We start from the raw sequence: 18359 nt of genomic DNA on the forward strand, positions 1-18359 counted from the left end.
CATAGCCTCATTTTTAGACACAATGTTTCCAGTCTGATTACTAAATAGTTTTTAATGGCAAAAAAAAAAAACCCACCCTGGGATGAAACAGAATTGGTTTTGCATGTTTAGAAACAATGGGATGTGCTGCTTCTGCTCTGCAAAGTTTTTACTCCTCAATCCTAGACGATTTGTGTGCAAGGTTTTGTCTCCTCTTCCCAGCTGGAATATCTGTACTGCCCGATTCATTGGCTAGCTGGGCAGTGTCGTCAATGGGGCGTTAGCACAGGGCAGTAATACTGGGACAGGGGTGCTACATTTTAACCCGAGGCTGCTTATCTCCTTTCTCTTTGCGCATCCGAGCTCTTGAATACTGCTTTCCTCGTACTGGCAGCACGAAGGATAGAGTAAGTATGTTTTGTCATTGGGTTTCAATCTCTGCACTCAGTCCTGAAGTACTTGTAAGAAAACTATCTAATGTGTATAGTTCAACTTACTGATAAAATTTACCTTAAAAATTACTGTTTAATGACAACTGTCTATGGACAGCACTAGAAACATACTTGTTTGGTTTAAGTGTAGGAAATAGCTGCCTTGTTACATGATAAATGTTTATTCTTTTATATCTCCTTCTGTTGTCCTAGTTACTATTAGTATCTAATTCATCCCATTGTTGTAGTCAGGCCCTTATCTTTTATCTGTTGGCTTAATTGTGATGTAAAAGAGGTGTAGCATACATTGGTGCCCCAAATATGTATGCCATGACTGGTAATTTTTACCCCAGCATGTTTGTTTTTTTTGTATTGTGAGTAATCCTTGAAATATCTCTGCAACTCTGCAATGTGTGTATTTTGTTAAACACTCTTGATTAGAAAGCTGCTGTTCTCCCCCAGCCTGAAACTACAATTAATGCCAGTGTGGTTAGTTCACAGTGAATGTCTCAGTGTTCTCAGTGTGTTATTCTGTTCATGTTTGCTTTGTTTTTATTCTGAATGGATGTTTTGCCTAAAAATACTACTCTTCAAACAATTAATTCCTTTGCTAATTGATTAAAATACATTAGCAAATGGCATAGGAATAGCTTCTAAAACACTGGTGGGCACTTCCTATCTGAAGTTTATTACAGAGGACTGGATTTAAAAGTCAGGCTCACCATTAGGCATCACATAATGCCCTCAGAGCAGACACAGTTTCCAGGCCCTCAGGAAGGACAGGTTTCTCCAGGGTCAGAGCTATTGGAACAGCTTTATTCAAAGGAAGCTGTAGCAGTGGATGTGAGGGGAAGCTTTTCCCTTAAAAATCTGGTGGGGGTTTTGTTCTCCTTTCCTTTTAAGATGTGCTTTCTGCTAGTCATCCTCTCTTGGATTGTCTTTGTGCTGCTCTTGGAAATGGAAGTGTCACCTGCATGTATTCAAGCTGCATCTTGTGTGTGTCAGGGGTCTTTCTCAGAGCTCACCTTGGGAGGCACTGTACACATTGTCAAGCAGAGGTCAATGACCAGCTGCTTGATGAAAGAGGCACAGGAAGTGACCAAGGGTTGTGTGTTATGTGTGCTGGGATTACAACAGGGAGTCTGGTTGTCCCTTTTGACTAAAACTCTTATCTGGGTTGTGTTCCTCCTCCCAGGAATGGGAGGTGATTTGTACAGCATGCCACATCATGCTTCTTTGTTGGCATCTGCATAAGTTGTGCCATTTTCAGCAGAAACCTGGTTTTGTTCTTTCTCATTACTTAAAATGCTTAAGCTGGTTTTTTTAGGTTTAGATTGTTATTTTGATATGTTAATATTTAAAGATTTTAGATTAGTTTTTGCAAGTAGTGCATGTTGCAGTTGGGTTTAAGAGCACCTGCCAATTCGTAGCTGCTCGCTTTCAGCTCACTAAACAGCTTCTTCAGAGACTGTTCGACTTCTGTGAACAAACCTCTCACTTTAACCAGTGCAGTGGCATCATTTGTGTATATGGTTGGGATAATGTGACTTGAAATAAGCTTATTCTTTGAATAGCACAGCAGGCTAGCCTTTGTTTTTCAGTGAGCTCCAAATGAAGACATAAATACTTATTTTGTAAATTATGTACTTTATTTCTTCATTTACTATTTTCTGAATTCCAATGTCTTTTCTTCCAGTGTAAATGAACTCCTCAATTTCCTTACTAGCTGTGTGGCATCATTTTGGGGATAGCAATTCTGAGGCGACATACATCAGTAAATATGCAGAGTATGCAAGAAGTAAATGTCTTAAAAAGCAAAGGCTAGCTGTCAAAGATGCTTGAATTGTAATACTGATATCAGTCCAATCTGTGTAGGTTATGTGTACACACACAGAGATAATGACATAGAGAAGGCAAAGCTGAGAAGGGCTGTGCCCTTTGCAGACTTGGACATTACAGATCACAGCTTGGTTGCTTGTAACTGTTCTTCCTATATCACAGACTTCTGTATAACTTGGAGCAGTTGCCAATCTGACTAAAGAAGAGGCAGTATGGATTGGCCTGCAGCTTACATCTGTGTTCTGAAGCAGTTTGATCTGACATTTAAGTGTATATCACATCTGATTAAGTCAATTATCTATTTTTGTGTGCATCTCCCTCTCTTTTTTTTAAAACTAACAGAAAACCCTTACAGGAATAGTGTTGCCTCTAACATTCTGAGTTGTGTTGCACCTAGCCCTTAAAACTCTGCTCTATGGGGCTCTTGCTTTCTTAACCTCATGTGGCTAACTCTGGGTGTTTTGCTTGTGTTTTGGTTTTATGCAGACTAATGGCTGACCAAGTGCTTGTGATTGGCAGTGGAGCGAGGGAGCATGCACTGGCCTGGAAGTTGGCCCAGTCCCCACGTGTAAAGCATGTCTATGTTGCTCCAGGAAATGCAGGAACAGCTAACAATGGAAAAATTTCCAATTCAGGTAAAACAAACAAAAAATCTTCAACATTTGACAGCTGAACCAGTAAGCTGTTCTAGTCATCAATCTGAAATCACAGCTGTTAATATGAAAGGGTTGTTATTATTACTATTTCTTCAAGGTTTGGACATGTGAAATGGATTTTATATATAATATATATATATATATAGTATATATAGGAGCAGGGAAGTCATTGTGCCCCTGTACTCTGCATTGGTTAGGCCGCACCTTGAGTACTGTGTCCACTTCTGGGCCCCTCAGTTTAGGAAGGACATCGAGACACTTGAACATGTCCTGAGAAGGGCAACAAGGCTGGGGAGAGGCCTTGAGCACAAGCCCTATGAGGAGAGGCTAAGGGATCTGGGATTGTTTAGCCTGGAGAAGAGGAGTCTCAGGGGTGACCTCATTGCCCTCTACAACTACCTGAAAGGTGGTTGTAGCCAGGAAGGGGGTGGTCTCTTCTCCCAGGCAACCAGCACCAGAACAAGGGGACACAGTCTCAAGCTGTGCCAGGGAAGGTTTAGACTCCAGGTGAGGAGAAAGTTCTTCACCGAGAGAATCATTAGTCATTGGAATGTGCTGCCCAGGGAGGTGGTGGAGTCACCATCCCTGGAGGTGTTCAAGAGGGGACTGGATGTGGCACTTGGTGCCATGGTCTAGTCATGAGGTCTGTGGTGACAGGTTGGACTCGATGATCCTCAAGGTCTCTTCCAACCTTAGTGATACTGTGATATATACAGTTAAGGAGAAAAATACATCTAAGTGAAGCCCTGTGCCATTTCCACTAATTTTATATGGTCTCAGTTTTGATAGCTCATTCTTTAGTTTAAGGGTGGAGAATGCACCCAAAAATCCACATCTGATGTACATTCCCTGGAAGTGTAGCTCAGAATAGCTTCTGTGGTGTGGTTACAACCTCTTAGCAAGCCAGCAGTGAAGGTGATGGTAGCTACTAGTACCCACTTCAACAGCTGGTTGTTGAACAGTTGAAAAGGGCCTTAAGCAAATGCCAACACCTAAAATACTAAATTCACTACAGCATTCTCAGAAGTGCATCAAAGCCCTGTGCTCTGTACAAACTGATGAGAATACTTTCACCTGGAATGTTCACCTGTAGAGAGAAACATTCATTCCTTTGGCTTAGTGACTTACAGAAATTATTTTCATATGTTTCTCTCTTCATACTGACTGCCTGTTTTGAGCATCTAATTTAATATGTTCATCTCTGGCTGGTTCTAATTGAAATTATTCATAGTTCCTAGTTCTGAGAAATTAAGCATAAAATATTTCAAATTGAGCATCCAAAATTACATGGTGCGTGTAAAAAAATAAAAGGTCTAAGATGCTTGCCTGAAGGCACAAAGTGAATCAGTACAAAACCAGGGATAATGGCTTAAGAGATTTCTGCCTTGTGTCCTTCATATAACAGATCTTGAGTTAGGTACTTTCAAGAAGTGACCTAAGGTTCCACTTCAAAATGTGATAACATGTGGAATTAAAGTTAACATTGTATGCATGTGAACATGAATCTAGTGTGAGGTGTCCCTGCCCATGGCAGGGGGGTTGGAACTAGATGATCCTTGTGGTCCCTTCCAACCCTTACTGATTCTATGATTCTATGAATCATATACAACCATTTGCTGCATCCATATTTATATGTGAGTAAAATCTGTTCTGGTTAGTATCTCATGTGGAAGCATAAATCCTGTCAGATTCTTGTACAGCAGGTAGTTATCATATTTAATTCCACTGGAATGCTTAATCACAGGCTGGTTAAGTAACTTTGTCCTTCATTTCTTTGACTAGTCACAGTATCAGTAGTCCTTTGTTCTGCTTGGCCTTTGAGGAGAGGGCCCAAGGAGAACCTGACAGGAAAGTTGTACATTTCCTTTTCATCCCAGAAAGTCAGTTTGCATAGCCTGCAGAATATTCATTTCAGGGATTTTTTTGCAAATGGTGTCTTAAAAACTGCTGCACTTGCCTCTCACCTTGCTATTCCATAGAAAACACTTCACCTTCAACAGAGGAAGGTATTTGAGTGTGTGCATAGTAATGCCCAAGCCAAGTCCATGGAATCTACCATGTACGCTAAGATATTCTTTCTAGGCTCTTGGCTCACATGTACTTGGAGGGAGAAATCCTTAGCCAGGAGGCAGGAACAATCTGGAATTTGTGAAGAATTTATACTTTTCTGGTTTTTTAAGGAAACTATTTGTCTTATCTGCTCAGGCATTTTACTCCTACCAGAGGTCTGGATTTTAACTGAGGGGAGACGGTGGAAAACACCTTTATAGGAATCATGTGAGCCCTAGTGTATTTTATGAGCCTGGGCAACAAATGTCTGTGAAACTGCTACCAATGTTTCTGTTCGTTCTGAATAATCGAAATTTGGCTCTGAAAGTTCATTCTCCCTTCGTGGTTCATGAGATTGCCTTTAATTAGCATTGTGACTTGAATTCTCAAATGTTTTCTGAAATGCAAAGGTGACCTTAAAACTATAAATTACTTTAAAGCCTTCAAACCTTGCCTCTGTCGAAGTAAAAAAAACCCAAACCACGTTTTCATTGTTGATTTGAGTCAGTAGTGATTTCTAATAACATGAGACAATAGGTTGAGTGACTAAATATAATTTTATATTTGATTTGTATTTAATTAGCCAGGCCATTTTGGTGTCCAGAAGAGTATAGAATGGCTTCCTGATTCCAGAGAAAGACATATACATGTCTGTGAATGGACTTTGGTATCCTGACACCTCCTTTCACCACATTTTAGCTCTCAGTGTAACTTAAAAGTTATGCTCTAGTTTTTGAAAAACTTAGTCCAAGGTCCTTGTTTCTGGCTTGAAAAGAATGTTTCAGCTGTTGTTTTGAGAAATGAAACACAGCTACAAAAATGTCCCTTCTCAGCCTACACCCTGAGGAGCATTATGTTTGGGGGAGAAAGTTGGAATTACTTACTAACAATGTGATTTATTCCTTTCTGTTTGTTACTAGGGTATTTCTACATCATGTAAACCTTGTGTCATATTCACTGTTCGTGTCAGTAGTAGATCAGACCTGTGGTAAGACAATGGGGTTTAAAAAGCACAATCACCCTACGAGCTCTTTACTTTCCCTGCCCCACTTTACATGGGTTAATTTTGCGGGGAGTAGAGCTTGCCTCTCTTCAGTTGCTAACCAGAGCTCCCGCTCTCTTCGGTTCAGGATCTGCCGTTCTCTGGCTGCTTTCACAACAGGCCCATGAGACTGAGAGACAATATTGACCTTTATGTTAATCAGCACTTTAAAGCCAAGTGTATTATGCTTTTTTTTCCCCCCCTCTCTTGTGAGCCAGAAGTCAATTGGCATAAACGCACGTTGAAGTCAAAGGCCTTTGCTCCTCCTTACTTAGAAATGCAGGAAAAGAATAATCAAACTGTTTTTTCCCCCTACTCCACCTAAATAAGACAAATCTCTAACCAGAATGTAGGTTTCAGGTAGTTGCTTTTATGACATCTCTAAGGTAGAAATAGCTGCTTCTCTTGTAGAAGGAGGCCATTTATTCATAACAGGATAGCAAGGAGCACAGCAGACACCAACACAAATCATGCCTCTTTGTCCAGTAGAAGTTGCTGTATCATTGCCTCTCCTTTCTCTCGTGTTGCTTCCTCAGAAGCTATCTGGAAGAGGCCATCAGCTCCTGACATGCCTGCCAGTACCATCGCTAACAGGAGATCACAGACAAAACTTAGAGCAAAGTAGTCCAGCTGCAAGGAAAGGCTGTGCTGGACCATGCCCCTCTTGCCAGCTTCATATCCGGATGTGCTAGTCTCCTCCCCTCAGGGACAGCCAATCCACACTAAGCCATACTTACCATTTTTTTTGTCTTTCTCTGGGTTTGTGTTCCCATCCTCTGAGACCTTGGTTTTATTTATTCTTGATAAAAGCAGTGGAATTGCGTTGACTTGCGTAAATTTTTTACCGTGAGACTTGACATTGTTGTCTTTCATGCAAGCTTTTTCTTTTGTTTACACAGTCTGGGGCATTCCAAGTATCGTCATATTAAATGCTTATGGAAAGATAACTGTTGTAAAAACTGAAGATCAAATGTCCTTAATCATAATGGTGATACTTGGTGACACTGTGATAATTACAGCACCTGCCCTTATGTTCAGCATAATGTAAGAAAAAGATGTTCAGATTCCCCTTTGTTTCAGCAGTGTCAGTTTATACAGCACTTTTTAGCTAGCTCTATAAAGAGAAACTACAAAGAAAGCAGTTGCAATCCTATCACCAGCCCCTTTTCCTGTTCCCTACACCATGCTGACACAAACATGTGCAAAGGTGCTGTGGTGGGTTGAAATTACTCCCCAACTGATTTGGAGAACTACCCCCAACATAAATCATCAGACTAGCTCAGTTTGGGATGGAAGCAAATGAAGCTGTATTTGCAAGCAAACTAAAATCTACAAATATGAAATGCAATGAATATGTACAAAATATACAATATATGTACAATATATGTATATTTACAATTTATAAGCACAGAAACTCCTCAGACCAGGGTGGATTCAAGGGGACCATTCACTTCCTGCCCCACTGCCTCCCTCCTTCCCATTACCTCACACTGTAGTCAAAACAAAGATAGCCTGGCAAGGCTAAGGGGGAGGGAGAGAGAGAGAGAGAGACAGAAATTGCAAGCAGAATTGACAGAAGAAAAGAGAAAGAACTGTTTATGCTGCTACTCTATATCCCCATTAGCAAGCCAGTGAATTATACAGACCTTATCATTATTTTTCTTTTGTATCCAATGGACTTTCAGTCTTTGCAGTCAGGGACTAGGCTAAATTTCCTCCTTCAAACTGTAACAGCTTCATATTCAGGGAGCAGACTGGCTGAGGGGAAAAAAAAATATGTATGCTTATGAGTTATTTTTCACATGCTTCAAGATGCTTCTTGTGCTAGCAAACTGGATGCTTCTAGAGATGAGACCAGCTTGCTGTGTGGCAGTGCAGGAGAGCCCAGAACTTTTTTCTCATCTTCAAGAGCAAGGTGGTTTGACAATGCATGTCAAATCCCAGACATTGCTTGGAGGTTTGATGTTGTATTTTGGTGTAGGCCTTGCGTGTAAGCCTTTATATTGGTGTATGCCTCACTTCCAGATTCACAGTGGCCTGCCCTTCAGGAATGTGAAACTGGTGAAAATGCTGCTTCAGTGTTATGTGATAAATAAGTGCTAAGCAACAGCAATGAATGCAGTCTTATCACCCTTTTGTGTCTTTGACAGCTGTTTCAGTCAGCAATCATGCTGCAATTGCCCAGTTCTGCAGGGATCAGGAGATCAGGCTGGTTGTGGTGGGTCCAGAGGTCCCTCTTGCTGCCGGTAAGAAAAAGCAATCTAATAATTACAGCATTCATAATTTAGGGGCAAAAGTAAATTTAATTCTCCATTTTCTGTGCATCACTCAACAGTATCTGAGTGTCTTCAGTAGAAATGGAAACAGATCCTCTGTGGCAGTGTCCATGAAATTCAGTGTTGTGCTGCGATGAAAATGAATTGCCAAAGGGTGTTGTGTGAGCAGTCTTAAAGTATCCTAAAAGCTCTGTTTCTTTTAAAGTGCTTGGGATTAGTAACAGAGGTATCAGTGTTTCCATATAGGAACCTTAGTTAGGATTTTGCTTTTTCTATGGAGTTTTCATTTTTTAAAATAATAATTTGAAACTTAGTTAAAACCTCCCACATTTATAAACATGATGATAATTTTTGTTTTAACCTTTAATATGATCAACAGTTGTCATCTTCAGATAAAAACTAATGTCTGCTTTTCAACTCAAATCTATAATAAAATAAGGGGAGGGAGAGTGTCATCCCTTACTAAATGCAGCTGATATTCTTACTCCCAGATACTGCAGGGTTAGCTGCTACTGATTACAGTGAAAAATGCATCTAAGGCCCATCTGGTGAAATAGGCACTGATAGATATATGTTGGCTTATGATTCCTGACATACTTGTTCCAATGAATCAGTGCATCTTGGACTGCTTGACTCCTATAAATCATCTGGTGATTTATAAAATTCTTTCATGTTGTCATTTTTAGGAATTGTTGATGACTTGACAGCAGCTGGAGTAAGGTGTTTTGGTCCAACAGCAAAGGCAGCTCAGCTGGAGTCCAGTAAGAGCTTTTCCAAAGCGTTTTTGGATCGTCATGACATCCCAACTGCAAGATGGAAATCTTTTACTGATCCTAAAGCAGCATGTAGCTTTATTAACAGGTAAAATCCTTGTCATTTTAGAAATATTTTTGGTACAGTGTGCTATGTATCCAAAACAAGCAATCAGATGTTTCCTAATGTATCCATACTTTGGCTGTCATAGAACATCTGTAAAGGTTTTAAAGGATACTCAAACATGACATTACCACACTGCAATGAATATGATAATTAAATGGTTTTTATTTACTGCTCTAAAATAAAAGTGAAGTTCAGTGTTCCTTTTACAGGAACATATAGGACAAGTTTTTTGATTTGGTTTTGTGTTTTTTTAAGTCACCTACTGGGAAAGTCCATCTTGCAGTTCTGTGTTGTACCTTTGTTCCACAAACATAAATTCTGCATTGGAGACTTACTCAGCAAATTACAATCTGCTCATCAGAATACAGTCCAGGTGATTGAATACCTCATTGGCTGGTCAGTTGGCTGTCCTGGGCATGGCCCTTCCAGCTTCTTGTGAAAAAAATTAACTCTATCCTACCAGAATGCAGGACAAATAGTACTGAAATACAGTGGTGGGGAAAAAAACCAATGTAAATCCTTCATAGACATAACAAGGGAAACCTGGTTTTTATTTGTGTATTGTTCAATAAGGTAAAACAGTTGCTATGAAAACTGATTAAGTATTTTGATCTTTCAACTACTGAAATGTTAATATGCCTAGAAAGTATATTTCAGTGCACAGTGTTAACTGCTGAATCTCTTTTCTACCTTTGAAGTGCAAACTTTCCTGCTTTAGTTGTAAAAGCTAGTGGCCTGGCAGCTGGCAAAGGAGTAATTGTGGCTTCAAACAAGGAAGAAGCCTGCAAAGCTGTTACAGAAATCATGCAAGTGAGTAGAAATATCATGCACTAAGTGGAGGAGTTCTTACACCAAACAAGTTGTTAACCATCTCAGAATCTCAAAGATACTCTTTATTTCTATGTAATAGGAACTTGACTAAAAGATGTGAAATCTTTTACCCATTATTTAGGTAGCTGTGAAGCTCTGTATTATTATTGCTGAAGGCAGGGTACTCTTTCTAGGCATAGTTCCTGTAGGCTAAAATAAAGTGATTCTTAACGAAAACCCTGAACACACAGCACTTAATGTATTGTAAAATTTCAGTGAGATTATTTGGGTAAGATATTAAATATATTAGGACCATCAAAAGCTGAAGAGAAGCAAAATGAAGCAATTTTATCTCAACAGGAATATAAAGTCAGGTCCTCAGCTGGTGGCAGCAGTACAGCATCTTATAACTTGGTGCTATGCTGGTTCATAGGAGGTGTTGTTTGACACAATTGTGTTTCAAGAATCAGAATGTAGGATGTGCACTGACATTTGGGGTTGAACTCGATGACCTTCAGAGGTTCCTTCCAACCCCTGACATCCTGTGATCCTGTGATTTTGTTGTGCATGTGTGGCTATTGGAGACATACATGGCTTAACACGTGGCACAGTATCTTGAACAATGACAAAAAAAGATGTTATAGTCCCTACAGGCCCACAAAATTACCTCATAAGTGAATTGGTTGTTCTTAACTGCCTAATATGCAGCTAGTGTTCAAACATGGTGTTGGGATTTGAAAATATTAGCCCCTTCCAATGTATTCTCTAGAACTGCATTTTCTTAGGAGCTAAAAGTTCAGATTATAGACTTGGCAGTCCTTGCTATTAGTCTGAGTGTCACAGGTGTGAACTTCAGAGGGTAGAGCATGAGGAATTATTCCGTGAGTCATAAATATCAATTTTAAAACACTCAACCTTAAAAATCTGCATTTATTTAAGCATAAAGAGAAAAGCTAAGCAAAGCTTTCACCATTACTGATGTACCCAGGATGGAGAATAGATTAGCACTCTCAAAAGTGTGCTGCATTTTCCTGTTCAAAAACCATTTTCATCTTGTTGCATTTTGAATAGTTTGACTGAAACAAAGCTAAAGAGATTTTATTTTTCCTGTAGGACAAGACTTTCGGCACAGCTGGGGAAACTGTTGTTGTTGAAGAACTTCTTGAAGGAGAGGAAGTTTCTGTAAGTGTACATCTCACTCTAACACTTTGATTATACCTGCTGTAAATTATTTAGGAAACACTGTGTAAGTCCCTACAGCAGTGATGGGTAGGATTTTATTACACAAATTAAAGGCAAATTTGTGTTTATAGGTGAAGTTGTGTCGATTCGAGACAGCTGTGTTAAGAACCAAATTCCCTGCAGTCTGTTAAAGTCATTCAAATAAATAAAAATAAGCAGTAAACAGCTGTTGACACATGGGGGGGGAAAATATCAAACCCTAACATTTTTGGCTGTCATTAAGTGCACAGTTCTGTGCTACAGTTTCTCTGACAGCAAAGACAGTATAAGATCCATTCCTTTCTCCAGTGCTTCCTCTCCACTTCTGTTTGCCTTTGGTACTAGTTACCTCTTTGTGAAGCTATGACCTAAAGACTTTTTTCCAGGGAAATCAACAATGGTGCCTTGCATGTTTGCTGTGTTCTGGTTTAGAGCCCAGTGCCATTTGAATCTGCACAGATAACAAGATGGTGAAGTGGTTGAGAGTAAGGGAGAATGGAGACTTTATTTAATTAGCTTTACTGATGAAGGGCATATGTTGAATTGCATCATGAAGGATCATTAAACTCCTTTGGAGCAAGGGAAGAATCAACTCAAGTGTCCTCTTCAACCAGTTTTATTGTCAGAGATAATTGCAGTGTGGAAGTGCACCAGGGGACAAGGGACCTAGAACCAAAGGCTGTTGAATGTTTTGACAGTGTTGACTTACTCTGCAGATGCAGAAAGAGCAGTTCTTTCATCTTAAGCTGATTCAGCTCCTTCATTTAAAAAAGCAAATCTGATTTAATGAGCAGAGTGTGAAGGTGAAAAGCAGAATTGGAGCCCAGATTTTGAGGTGGCAGGGCAACTTGACACCTGCATCATACAAAAAACTGCAGCCAAGTACCAGCTCAGGTTCCTGAGTCCTGGAGCTGGAATTGAATGTTCACAACATCCAGCATAATCCAACTAGGAGGTGGTGGCATTTATAAAGTAAGCTGTCATTTCCAACTGTTGCAAATCTTTGCATAGTCTGGTTTCCTGCCTGATATGAAGAAATTAGATGTGGCAGATATTGGTCACCCTTATTACTTCCTGGGTGGCATGACCTTTTTAGGTCATCATTAGAGATTATCCAGATGATCATTCCCTGGTGGAAAATACGCAGTGCTCTTAATTAGTCCTTTGAATGCTAGCAGGCTTACTGCAATCTAACGCACTAAGATGATCACGCAGTTTAAAGGGGGTTGTATTATAGTGTCTGACAGCAGTGAAGAAAACATACTGCTTGCCTTGCCTGTCAAAATAGTTCACCTTCCACAGATGACAGTAGCTTTTAATACATTAATATTTCGGCATTTTCACGTTTTGCAGAAGAATCCTTGCTTGTTTTTTTAATTAGCATCATTAAACATGCTTTAGGTAGTGCTGCTTTAGGTAGTAGTCCAAATGGTGAACATCATCATCCAGTTGCAGAAGATGCCAGGAGGCTTGTTGTTATGAAGATACTAAGGATAAAAGCATCTGCTATACAAGTAATTTGTGAATCATTTTAAGATAAGTAATTTTATTTAAAAGGAAAAGGAAATGGAAGAGGAATGCAATGCCTTCCTTCCAGGCAGGGGGGGGAGGAAGAGAGAGGGAAGAAGTATCTTCCACTGGGGACTACTTGAATTATTTTTAAATTTTTTTTAAAATATTTTGAGTATTTCTTTTCAGTGCAGCTACTGATCTTAGCTTCTAATATTTTATATGTTCTATTCAAAGTAATTTCTGTAGGATGGTCATACAGAATGAGGCACTGAAGGAAAGTGGCGACGTTTAGAATACTGTAGGGCTCTTTTATCAGAGGGACAGAACTTACACTCTTAAATATCCATTTGCAGCACTGAACATCAAATTTATTTGCACTTCAATTTGAATGACACACTGGAGTTTCAATTATTGTCCTTGTTTTCTAGTGCTTATGTTTCACTGATGGCATCACAATTGCTCCCATGCCTCCAGCCCAGGACCACAAGAGATTAATGGATGGAGATGAAGGCCCTAACACTGGTGGGATGGGAGCTTATTCCCCAGCACCTCAGGTAAACTTGTACTGATGAGGAGGTGTTTCACTACGGCTGTCCTCCAGCTCTGGTATTGAAAGCATATGCTTTAGTTCCACCATGAAAAACAGGAGAGAGTGGGCTCCTGTGGATGGAAAGAGTTGCCTCAAATAGGCATGGTCAAGTAAGATTCATAACTGAATAAATTTGCTTCTCTAAAGAGAATTTCTTCTGAATGACTTTTAATTTTAAGGGTGGAAGTGTTTTAATTTCTACAACCTTGTGTTTTGATTTGGCTTTTTGAGTATTACGAAATGCTGATTGGTAAAGCCGAGCATCTGAAACCACATGTTTATCTTGTGCTGAACTAAGCTAATGATAGATTTTTACTGTGGCTTAAGGTAGTTTAGTTCCTGTTTGGCAAGGAACTTCTCTGATTGTGTTTATTAAATAAAATGTGATCATTTATCTTCAGGAGGCCTTCTCTAAATTCCAGTATGTCTGTGCAAATGTTTTTTTGCATTGAAGTCAGTGGGAGTGATAGCACAGGTAGAGCTGAGCAGGGACAAGTGTCTGAAGAAATGCAAGTGGTTGTTTTAATGCTGTGGTACATTGTCTGAGGAGAGGGAAAAAAAATCACTAGCTTTCCATTGTATAAAATGTTTTGGAGTGAGCAAGAGACCACTCAGATGTCCTGCTTGGTTCTTAAAAATGCTGGCCACCACAGTAGGAAAACTCCCTTTTTGCTAACACTATTTTCTCATCCTGTCTTACTAGATCTCTAAAGATTTACTGCAGAAAATAAGAGATACTGTTCTTCAGAAAACTGTGGATGGCATGAGGAAAGAAGGTGTCCCCTATTTCGGTATGTTCAAAAGCTTCTAATGTAATTTTAATTTAATTAAACTTATGTACAAAAAGTTTTAATTGTAAGGAGAAAGACTTTTTGTACACTGTCCTCTTTTAGGGCTAACACACACTGTAAGTTAAGGGAGATACCTGATTTATTTGATAACTGGGTTTAGTGGCAGTGGCTTGATTTAGAATCCATTGAAATCACTGGATATAATTTCATCAGTGGTGGATGTCAAGTAAGGAAGAGCAGAGAGGCAAGCATTTGAAAATCAGCTGCAAAATTATAATCACAACTATTTCTGCCTGATTTATTTTTAACATTTCTGGAGTAGTAACATCCTACCTTTAAATGAGCACAGGTGGCATCCTTTTTAACACTATTTGGATAGATGGGATTAAAAAAAAAAACCAAAGGAAGACTTGTGGAGTTCCTTAGCTTTTTATATAATTTTTAATTCTAGGTGTACTTTATGCTGGATTAATGCTTACAAAAGATGGACCTAAAGTTCTTGAGTTTAACTGCAGATTTGGTGACCCAGAATGTCAGGTGAGTTATTTTGTAGGTAGACAAGAGTTCAGCATTATGGGAAAGAGGAAAGTCTGTTGCCATCTACCTTTATTCTTAACTAACTTCTGGACGAATAGTTAGCGAATTGCACTGAGATTTAAAGTTTTGTTTATTCAAGATAGTAGATCTGTTATGAAATTGTTCCATTCCAGAGAAGATTTCATCAGGTTATACTCAATTATGGGCTTTACAGGAATAACCTTGAATGAAATTCAACACTTTTCTATCTTCTCTGGAACAGAATTAGATATTTATCTTTTTTACTTATTAAGGAAGTAAACCACCACACACCTTCCTTTCTCTACTCCCCATGAGCAGGGGTAACAAACCTCTTTATTTCTATTCCTCAGAAAAAATAGGCTTTTTTAGCCTCCAGCTTTTCTTCTCCACAGGTAACAGTTCTTTTACCTTTAGAAATTATCTTTAAAGAAGAGTGTTTTTAAAGGTATGTAGATTGTGTGTGAAAATGCAGCACATGAACATCCTTGTTTAATGTTGTTTCTACAGTTGCATTAGTATTTTTGAAAGCTCAATGAACAAAATGTAACAGTGGGCATTGTTTTCTTTAATTGGCTAATCTGTGCTTTTGTAGGTAATTCTTCCCCTGTTGAAAAGTGATTTGTATGAAGTTATGCAAGCAGTTGTCAATAAAAAGCTGTCCAGTTCCATGCCAGTTTGGTTTGAAGGCAGCGCAGCCGTGACAGTGGTCATGGCTAGCGAAGGGTATCCAGGAACATACCCCAAGGGTTTGGAAATAACAGGTAAGTACAGCAGGAGAAATCACAAGAGTCTGAGTCCTCTCCTACTCTCCCTCCATTTTGTCTTGTGCCAGATGAAGGTCAATCAGTGTAACTTGGATTCTTAGAAACACTGCCTCCTGTGGTCAGCAAGAGATGAGTGAATTTTCACACATCAAAGTTTGCTGGTTATGCACCCATCACGTTTCCAATTCTCCATGTATGGTGGGTTGAGACCAAACCCATAACACCATGCTACATTGTGAAGTTTTGTAGTATTTCTTTAATGTGTGTTACAGTAAAATAGTAGTTCTGGCCTGATTCTTCCATCATGTTGCTTTGTGGTGTCTGTGTCAGTGTGCCATCCAATTGGAACTAGATGTTGTATGCAGATGTTTCAGCTGGATGTTTCAGCTCTTCCTGTGTCTCTGAGCATACAAATAGCACATTTATTTCCCTTAAAAATTGAGGGTTTAGATATTTATACCTACTTGCATGCATGATCACACTGAATTCTGTTGTGGTTTCTAGACACAGTCAATAAGTGCTGAATACCTCTTCATTTGTAATTTAATAGGGAATGTTCTAATCAACTGTGTTTTCTGCATTTATTTTCTTAAATTACCATCACAGGACTTTCTAGGGCTAAGCAACTAGGACTGGAAGTGTTCCATGCAGGCACAGCCCTGAAGGATGGCAAAGTGGTGACTAGTGGAGGAAGAGTCCTTACAGTAACTGCTATTAAAGAGGATCTAATGACAGCACTGCAAGAAGCCAACAAGGGAGTAGCAGCCATACAGTTCAAGGGTGCCATTTATAGAAAGGACATTGGTTATCGAGCTATAGCTTTCCTGAGGCAATCCAGGTAGATATTTGAACTACTTGAAATGGAAATAACTGGTGTAAAAAGGACCTAAAGATGTCACTATTTTACACAATATGATTTTGATGCTATATATAACTCTAGACAAGTTTTAACTATCACCCTTGTAAGCAATCTAAGCAAAACCAGCCAGGAGCAGGCTTTTTGATGGCTCTCTCATCCATGTTCTTATTCTTCCAAGTTGTGAGCTATCCTACAGTGAAAAGCATATGGGAATAACCTGTGCCTTTATGGCTGCCTGTTTTAGGGAAGGTGAACTTCTGGTTTAAACCATGTCTTTTGCTCTAGATTGGTATTGTCCCTAAGTCTAATATTAATATCAGGAGATGGACAAAGTTTGAGCTATTCTTTGGTTCATTCTAGAGCTGTTAGAAATGGTTAAAATGATCTACACCTAGCTTGCTGGGGTATGCATTTTACCAAACCAGCCAGCTAAAAGCATGGGTAGGATTTATTGTTCCTTTCTATTATTATTCCTTTTATTTTCCCACTATTCAGTTTAATAGGCTTGAGATTATATGGGTGTGGGGCTTTTTTAAGCATTGTGTTTTACTGTCTCTCTAATGTTATCGAGAGCTTCCTGCAGGTTTTTAGACTTTTTTTACCTAATGTGAAGCGTATCTGCCTACCTATGCTCCAATTAGCTCAAAACATAACTTTGATCACAGGTTATTTGTAGTCTATGAAGCACATTAGTAAGAGTTCCATTTTCGCTTACAGTGTATACTCTTTAGTATATTGTAAAATTATGATCAATAAACTTACTAAATGAACAAGGGCCTTCGTATTCAGTCTTCTTTCTCTCAAGCACTATGCACCTTTTGAGGAATTTACATGAAAGTGTGTAACTGGAACTTGTATTGTAGAAAAAAATCAGGAGAGTGTGTGAAGCAAGAGAATGAGGTACTTCAATGAACAGTTCTTTAAACCACTGAGTTCATGGACCGTAGCCAGCAAGTGTCTTGACTAGAGTGCCCATATGCTGTGAGGATTCCTAGCTCATGAAGAATGGTCTTGGGAACTGCTTACAGCCAGCATCTGTTTCACTGTCCTTAAGTCTGCTCCACTTTTTGCTCAGACACCCTCAGATTAGGAGGACAGACAGTCAGGCACATTTGACTTTGGCTTCTGTGTTGCACACAGTTAAGGTAATGGCTGGCTCTGTAAAGTTGGGTACACACCTCTTCTTGGCAGCCTTGCAGGCTTAAGCCCTATCTATGCATTTCACCATGTGAAAATATCCAGAAAATTTATTTAATTTAAAAATATTCTTTTAAGAATTGAAGAATTAAGAAATTGACTCAGCAAATCCAAGTAGGTAACATGCTTTGAAATGTAAGGTGAAAATATGGTGAATATTTATAATGTTCAGACCGTGAGGGCCGGCCTGCTCTCTTATTACTGCAGGGCTACTATTTCCTTGAGTGATTCACAGGCTGAGCAACTGCTCATTATAATTACTTTCCTCATGCAAATTTTTGAGCAGTGATACAATGTGAATGCAGATACCTTTGTATTTTCCTGGTGGCACAGTTGTTCTGTTGTATTTGTCCTTGTTAATCAAGTGTGTGGCATGTTGAAGACCCAAGTGTGTTTCACTTAATGCTGAATCACACCAATAAGAGCACTAAAATACGTATGAACCTAAAATAGAGCTGCACCAGGTAGCTTAGTCCGTGTCAGTGACAGCGTAGAAATAACAACTGCTTAACCAGATTGAGATACACTTGGTACAACTAGTAATTAAAGGCCATTAAACTCACTATCTCCAGAATGAAAGGTCCTTCTGGAAATATGGCATGGTCCCCACTTAGTCATTATGGACAGACAGGTTACATAACCCAGTTTGTCCTAAGCCTGTTTTCTCTGCTTTATGGCTGTATATAGCAACCAGAGCTTAGGGACAATTCATTCTAGATTCCTAAAATGGAACTTGGGTCTTTCAACGTTAAATTTAACAGATATACTTCAACAGAAAGTACATTTAAGTGAAAATGAGGTGTGGATGGTTTTGTGGCATTATTATCCCAGGTGATAAGGAAAAGCAGCCCTTAAGGTCCATTTGTAAAACACTCAAAGTATCATAGAGACTATTGATTTATGTGGT

At 39.2% G+C, this 18359-nt stretch overlaps 1 protein-coding gene across 1 annotated transcript in view; it reads left to right on the top strand.

Annotated features, from left to right (window-relative positions):
* Window positions 1-246: 246 nt before the first annotated feature.
* GART (phosphoribosylglycinamide formyltransferase, phosphoribosylglycinamide synthetase, phosphoribosylaminoimidazole synthetase) overlaps window positions 247-18359 on the top strand; it is a 35506-nt gene continuing 17393 nt past the window's right edge. The window contains exons 1-11 of the mRNA XM_009907377.2: window positions 247-386; window positions 2736-2884; window positions 8147-8242; window positions 8959-9133; window positions 9850-9961; window positions 11075-11143; window positions 13123-13248; window positions 13987-14074; window positions 14526-14611; window positions 15225-15393; window positions 16003-16234. Of these exons, the coding sequence (XP_009905679.2) occupies window positions 2740-2884; window positions 8147-8242; window positions 8959-9133; window positions 9850-9961; window positions 11075-11143; window positions 13123-13248; window positions 13987-14074; window positions 14526-14611; window positions 15225-15393; window positions 16003-16234 (1298 nt within the window). The 5' untranslated portion in view covers window positions 247-386; window positions 2736-2739. The remainder of the gene's footprint in view (window positions 387-2735; window positions 2885-8146; window positions 8243-8958; window positions 9134-9849; window positions 9962-11074; window positions 11144-13122; window positions 13249-13986; window positions 14075-14525; window positions 14612-15224; window positions 15394-16002; window positions 16235-18359) is intronic.

This window comes from Dryobates pubescens, chromosome 12 (assembly GCF_014839835.1).
Source record: "Dryobates pubescens isolate bDryPub1 chromosome 12, bDryPub1.pri, whole genome shotgun sequence".
In the NCBI taxonomy this organism is placed as follows: domain Eukaryota; kingdom Metazoa; phylum Chordata; class Aves; order Piciformes; family Picidae; genus Dryobates; species Dryobates pubescens.